The sequence below is a fragment of the Sinocyclocheilus anshuiensis genome, unplaced genomic scaffold, assembly GCF_001515605.1.
Source record: "Sinocyclocheilus anshuiensis isolate Anshui unplaced genomic scaffold, SAMN03320099.WGS_v1.1 scaffold2161, whole genome shotgun sequence".
Lineage (NCBI taxonomy): Eukaryota > Metazoa > Chordata > Actinopteri > Cypriniformes > Cyprinidae > Sinocyclocheilus > Sinocyclocheilus anshuiensis.
The window spans coordinates 100916-107435 of record NW_015551119.1 but is presented as its reverse complement, the minus strand read 5'-3'; the positions used below and the strand labels follow the sequence as shown (position 1 = coordinate 107435).

At 39.2% G+C, this 6520-nt stretch overlaps 1 protein-coding gene across 1 annotated transcript in view; it reads left to right on the top strand.

Moving 5' to 3' along the window:
• The first annotated feature begins 1625 nt into the window (after positions 1-1625).
• The window catches only part of LOC107663054 (uncharacterized), a 5875-nt gene continuing 980 nt past the window's right edge, over positions 1626-6520 (top strand). The window contains exons 1-9 of the mRNA XM_016453204.1: positions 1626-1758; positions 1986-2224; positions 2835-3059; positions 3152-3206; positions 3301-3477; positions 3841-3978; positions 4528-4673; positions 4834-4928; positions 5026-5128. Of these exons, the coding sequence (XP_016308690.1) occupies positions 1626-1758; positions 1986-2224; positions 2835-3059; positions 3152-3206; positions 3301-3477; positions 3841-3978; positions 4528-4673; positions 4834-4928; positions 5026-5128 (1311 nt within the window). The remainder of the gene's footprint in view (positions 1759-1985; positions 2225-2834; positions 3060-3151; positions 3207-3300; positions 3478-3840; positions 3979-4527; positions 4674-4833; positions 4929-5025; positions 5129-6520) is intronic.

The window sequence follows — 6520 nt, the reverse complement described above, 5'->3', positions numbered from 1 at the left end:
CCTATCACAAAAAATCCACTTTTTATGCTTGTTTGTGTTACAACCTAGGCTGCCAAGGCAAATGTGAACAAAAACCTGTTCAGTGATACGGACACAGACAACATGACGGAGATTAGCTGGTTAAACTCAGCCAACAGGAAACCCAAACCCAAAGTGGCAGACTACAGCAGGCAGCCGGTTAAACCCATCTTTCCGCCAGCTGACACTGCATGTATGCTACACAAGTCTCTGTATTTTAGAGATGTCTCTTATTTGTCATCTGCAGAGGTTAACTCCACAGAGATGATGAGTGCCATCTATTTAAGGACTACACACAGTTTATTGATAACTATTTTCTCTCCCTCTTTCATATCCTCTTGTACCAGTAAATCTCTTACACTTTTTTTCAGTTAAGTCGCCATATACACCTTTGCCTTCACCAAAGCCAGTGAAAGAACAAATCAAGCCAAAGCGGGTAAGGCTCTATAATTTTCACAGAGGATGCCTTAAAGGGGCCATATTCTACATTTTGTAGCTTTTTTGTCACTTTTATAATATAATACCAGAGTGGGTGTGCATAGTAAATTGAACTATTTTTTTAAAAGAGCAACCCAATTTTAATTTATATGCCTCCGTACTTAAGTGTATTACACTTTTTTGAATTAGTAGTATTGCATTTTCGGCACTAATATTGATAGTAATGATTCACTTTTCTCTTGGATTGGGTCAATAACTGAAGAGGCAGAAGAAAATGGGCATACAGGAGAATAAACGGCAGCCAAGCATCAATAATAAGAAAGCCACAGGACGACCTCAAAGAGCTACAGCCTTGACCAGAACCTACAGAGAGCCGTCTGACTCAGACAACCAGTCCTGCCTGTCAGAAAGCGAAAAAGCACCACCCCCTAAGGCATGTGGTTTTCAGCACAGTCAGATCACTGGGATCTTCATTAGTTGTAAATGCCTTTATTTAAAGGATTAGTTCACTTCCAGAATAAAAATTTCCTGATAATTCCTGATAACATGTCATCCAAGATGTTCATTTCTTTCTATCTTCAGTCGCAAAGAAATTAAGGTTTTTGAGGAAAACATTCCAGGATTTTTCTCCATATAATGGACTTCAGTGGCACCCAACGGGTTGAAGGTCCAAATTGCAGTTTCAGTGCAGCTTCAAAGGGCTCTACACGATCCCAGCCGAGGAATAAGGGTCTTATCTAGCGAAACGATCGGTCATTTTCTAAAAAAAAAGAAAAAATCCTGGGATGTTTTCCTCAAAAACCTTAATTTTTTTGCGACTGAAGACAGAAAGACATGCACATCTTGGATGACATGGGGGTGAGTAAATTATCAGGAAATTTTTATTCTGGAAGTGAACTAATCCTTTAAGACTTTCAGGGTCTAGACAGACTAATGGTAACAGTCCTGATGAGCTTTATGTCTCTGTCTTTTCCCAATAGAAAAAAGCAATTGGGCGAGCAGCCACGCTTCAGACGAATGTCCCAGCTCAAGCCACAGAACAAGGAGAAAAGAGAGAGAAAACCTCTGTAGACACAGCCAAACAACAAAGTGAGAAGAATGTACAGAAAAAGGCAGATAAAGGCTTTGCAAAGATTCTGCGAGATCAGAGGAATTATAAAGGCAAGAAGATGTCTAGTCCAGAGCATCTCACAGTGAAGAAGACGTCATCTGCTCAGGAGTCAGCCAGGAGACAGAAGGAATCTTGGGCTGCAAGATTATCTTCCACATTTGCCTCGCCTCCCTCCGTTGAGAAGATGAGATGTAAGAATTAAACTGCATTAAATTATTTTTTTTTTTATTTTTTTTTTTTATAAATGTATGGCTGTCAATTAAAGTTTATTTGCAAAATTTATATCCAAGTCAGGGGGCATTAATAATTGTGTTAATTACTGGCACTGAATCACACTACATTTTTTGAATACACAGCCTGGTATAAAAACAACATCTTGTGTAACTGCTGTGGGATTATATTTTATTTTTCTCTGTAGCAGGTGAAAAACTAACAACCAACTTGAGATCCAGTGCTACACCTCTCCGTTCTCTGTCCATCTCTCCAATTGAAGCCGACTCTCATCCACTACAGCCTCTCACTTCTCTCAAAGAAATGCAGGCCTTGTCTCTCTATAAAACCCCAGGAAATAAAGGTGCTCTGAAACTGCCTTCTCACTCCATAACACCTGTTTCCACAACCTCAAGGGGCTCTAAGCGGAATCCACCTGCTGCACAGGTAAACAGGAAACAAGTGCAGGTTTTTAAATCAAATCGATGGAAAGATCAAGTACTAATGGGCCACATTACAGCCCTCAAGGCTCATTTCATTGTTATTTCTGACCATACAGTTATCATATTTGGACCACAAAATAAAAATGTAAGAATTTCATTGCATTGGGTAAAAATGCTTAAAGTAATTAAAGTTATTCAGCAAGTATGCATTAAATTGATCAAAAGTGACAGTAAAGTGGCATGTATAATGTTACAAAAGATATCTATTTAAAATAAATGCTGTTTTCTTAAGCTTTCTATTCATCAAAGAATCTCCTGTGATTTATCGTTCTGTCTTTAACATCCCACATGGGTTTATATTTTATGGTGTAATACAATACATTCTGTCATTTTAAGTGTGGCTTAAGTATCCAGATACTTTTAGGGGCCACTGAATGTACTAATAATATTGTGCCTTGAGAGTATTATTGATTTGTGCTTTTAGCAAAAGCAACTGCTCGTACATTCTACTTTCTTGCTGATACATCTTTGTCTTTGTCATTACCTCTCTGATCTAAAGATGAGTATGTTTATGTAATGCAAGTTCGCCCTTGTCCTCTGTCCCACTCCTGCAGGTTGAGCTGAGTCCAGTTCACTCATTACTGATCCCAACTCAACCCCTGGAGAAATCCACCCTGCCCTCCCCACACATCCCTCCAGACCTCCAGGAGGAGCAGAGAGGTGTGATGAACAAAACCAGCCCAACATCTTTTGAAAGAAGGTCTGTCATTTCTGTGACAATGAGCCAATCCTCTCGCATATCTGTGAGCAACATGGCCCTGATGTGCACTGAACTAGAGGTACAGCTTTACAGTTTATTTCTGAGTACAGTTGCACTTTTCATAGTAGTACATTTCAGTAACACGCCACTTCATTCTTGTTTGACTTACAGAAAACACCCGCATGCCAGAAAGGAAGTAAGGTTGAGAGACTAGAATTTAAGTCAGGTGAAGAGATTTTTTAATTATGTTGTGTTTTTTATTTTATTTGTTATATTATTTTTATATTGTTATTTTATTTTTTGTACCAATTGCCAATCAGGTCCAACAGCCGTCCACAAGCATCTTGCCCTGAGCTACTCCGCTAGTCTTTCAGAGAGAGATGAGGACAGTGAGGAGGACAAAGAGAATAAGGCTCCTTCTCCCTCACAGCTAGCTCTGAAAATGAAGCCCAGGAAGCTGTTTGGGCCTACTAATAAATCCTTCACTCCTAGTAAGGGTATTTATCACCTTTTACAAAAGATTATGCATCAACTAGGCATGGTGCCTAGTTGATTTTTTTTTAACGTTTTTTTTCCCTTGTGGTAATACCAGCCAATCAGAACATATTTGATATACATCCATGTAAAGCTAGACCAATGAGATTTCACTCTGGGTGGAGCAACCAAGCATGATGCAGCAAAATTTTTCAAGTCAAGTCATGCATCTCATTAACTTTCTCTGACACAAATGAATCCCAATCCTGACTCATCAGGCACTTATTGTTGATTCTGCTGGGAAAATCTCTTGTTTTCACAATTTCCTGATTAAGAAACTAGATTGCATTTGATTCTGTGAATGGCTTTGTGTTGCTGTGCCTCAGGCCCCAATGTTAAACTGCTGATGAAGGATCAGAGCAGCTCAGAGGAAGAAGAGGAGGACATAGTCACAGAGAACAGGAGAAGAAAGAGAAGTTACCAGAAAGGCCTGAATAAAAGGGCCAAGGAAACAATAATATCCAGTAATGAGAGAGAAAGTGTTTCTGGGCACAAAAATAAAGCTAAGAACATGCTATTGATAAATGTACACTGTTGTTCAAAAGTTTCGGGGTTGATAAGGCTTTTTAATGTTTTTGAAAGAAGTCTCTTATGCTCACCAAGGCTGCATTTATTTGATCAAAAACGGGAAAAAACTGTATTTTTCATTGTAATATGCTGACTTGATGCTCAAGAAACATTTCTTATTATTATCAATGTTGAAAACAGTTGTTCTTTTTAATATTTTTGTGAAAACCATGATACATCTTTTTTTCAGGATGCTTTGATTAATAGAGCTTTTTTTTACATTTAACATTTACTGTCACTTTTGATCAGTTTAATGCATTCTAGCTAAATAAAAAGTATTTCTTACAAACAAAAAGTCCCACTGACCCCAAATTTTTGAACGGTACTGTAAATATAAAAAAGTGAATGATTCAGAAGCTCAGCTGTCCTGTAGCTACTATGCAGTTGTGTGAGCTTTTGAATGTGCTGACGAGTGACTCATGGGTATGTGTGTGTGTTCCCTCCAGCCGAGGAAGTGGAGACACTGTCATCTTGTACGAAGTCCAGTTGCAGGCATGCCAGTGTGGAGGCAGACATCGATGTGACCCAGCCTGCTCAGCAGGTGGGCTTTATCTGCCATCAGTTCAGCTCAGAGTTTAAGAGGAAGATCAAGGTGCTTGTCATCTCACTTTTCTCACTAAATCAGCCCTGGCTAAACACGCCAGCTCCATGAAGCAATTATTTATTCACATCCTTGCATGCAAAACCTGCTGCACATTTTGAAGCATTCAGTGAGTAGCGTTGTCCAATAACTTATCGTGTGTGTTTGTCAGAATCTCTGCAGGACAATGGATCTTTACACCAGGCAGACTTTGAAGACCTTACAGCAGCACATGTCCTCCGTCAGTGTCCAAGTACACCAGTACAGGTCAGGCATGACCCTTGACTCAGAAGAGGTCAGAGTTTCTGCCCTAAAACAGGTCTGATATTTAGCCCTTTTGTTTTCTGTTTTTCCTTATATACAGTAGTAGTCAGAGGCTAGAGAAAGTTAAACAAGTCCTGGTGCGTGAAATAGCAAACCTGGAGCAAGATGACATTGTTTTGAGAAGCATGGAGGAGGAATTGATGGTAACAATTGTTCTGACTCACCAAGTGTCTATTAATGCAAATGAATTTTGGCAAGTAAATGTGTAAAATATATATGTAAATGGCCTTTGATTTAATCACACTATATCCACAGACTTACTGGGAAAAGCAGACCTTGGCCTTTCACGCTTATCAGGAGAAAGGAACCAAGAGGTGAGAATATAAAAGCTGCTGCACAAACATGAGATAATTGCCATAGATTTCCCGGCTCAAATGTAAATGTAAACTAATCTTCCCTTGATAACTGTTCTGTTCGCATAATATGTAATCACGTCTACAAGATTTGTTTATGACTATAAAACAATCTGTGGGTTGTGCTGGGTGTCAGTAACAAACAGGATTTTTCTGCCAAGCTAACAAGATGCAACGTGGGGAAAAACAGAAAGGTTTATGTAATGCTGGTAATTTGTTCACTCTGTAATGCTGTTATGCCAAGAATCTTGTGATTTCTTCAGCTTTAAAAAAGGGCAGCTCAAAGACAAGATTTTAGACAGGTACATTTTTTGTTTTAGTGCACTGAGGGTTGCATAATAAAAAAAATTATAAAAAGCTGCTTAGAGAGTTTAAATTAAACAGTTAGTGAGTGTTTACATCCACACCAAAAAGCACTTTTTTTTAAAGATACTCAGTGTTTGCCGGCATTGTAAGGCATGTTTCAGAGAATTTGTCTTATTTCTCTAGATCAGGGGTAGGCAAGTTCGGTCCTAGAGAGCCGCAGTCCTCCTGAAGACATTGATTAGCTTGTTCAGGTGTGTTTGATTAGGGTTGGAGCTGACCTCTGCAGGACTGCGGCTCTCTAGGACCGAACTTGCCTACCCCTGCTCTAGATTGAAACAAAGTGACTGATTGACTGCTTTGAATAATTCAGTTTACAATGGATTTGCAATGTAAGTGTCATGCGGTCGTGGTTGTAGGACGGCGCATGACGAAGGAGTAGAAGTAAAGGAGTCTTTAATAAATGTCAACACACTTAGACCGTTGAAAATAACATTAATCCAGCACAAAGAATAGACAGAAACTGAGGGCTTATAAGGACAGGCAAACTAAGGAGCAAACGAGATGAATAATACAACACAGGTGATCTGAATAAACGATGATTAACTAAATGAGAACAGGAACTGAACCAAATAAGGGCAGACAGGAACGAAACAGAAACAAACACGTGACAGTAAGTGCTTGTCTTGCTTAGTCTTGTTGTTTTGTCTCAGATTACAGCAGTTGAAAAGCACCATTCAGACTGACGTGTGTGATAGTCTAGAGTATGAGAAACAAGTCTTCTCTGTGGAGGTGAGGAACTGAACCTTTTTTGAGTGGAGTCCATCATGGTTCAGTAGTTATACTTACAGTTCAAGCCATTTTAACCTTTGATTGTCT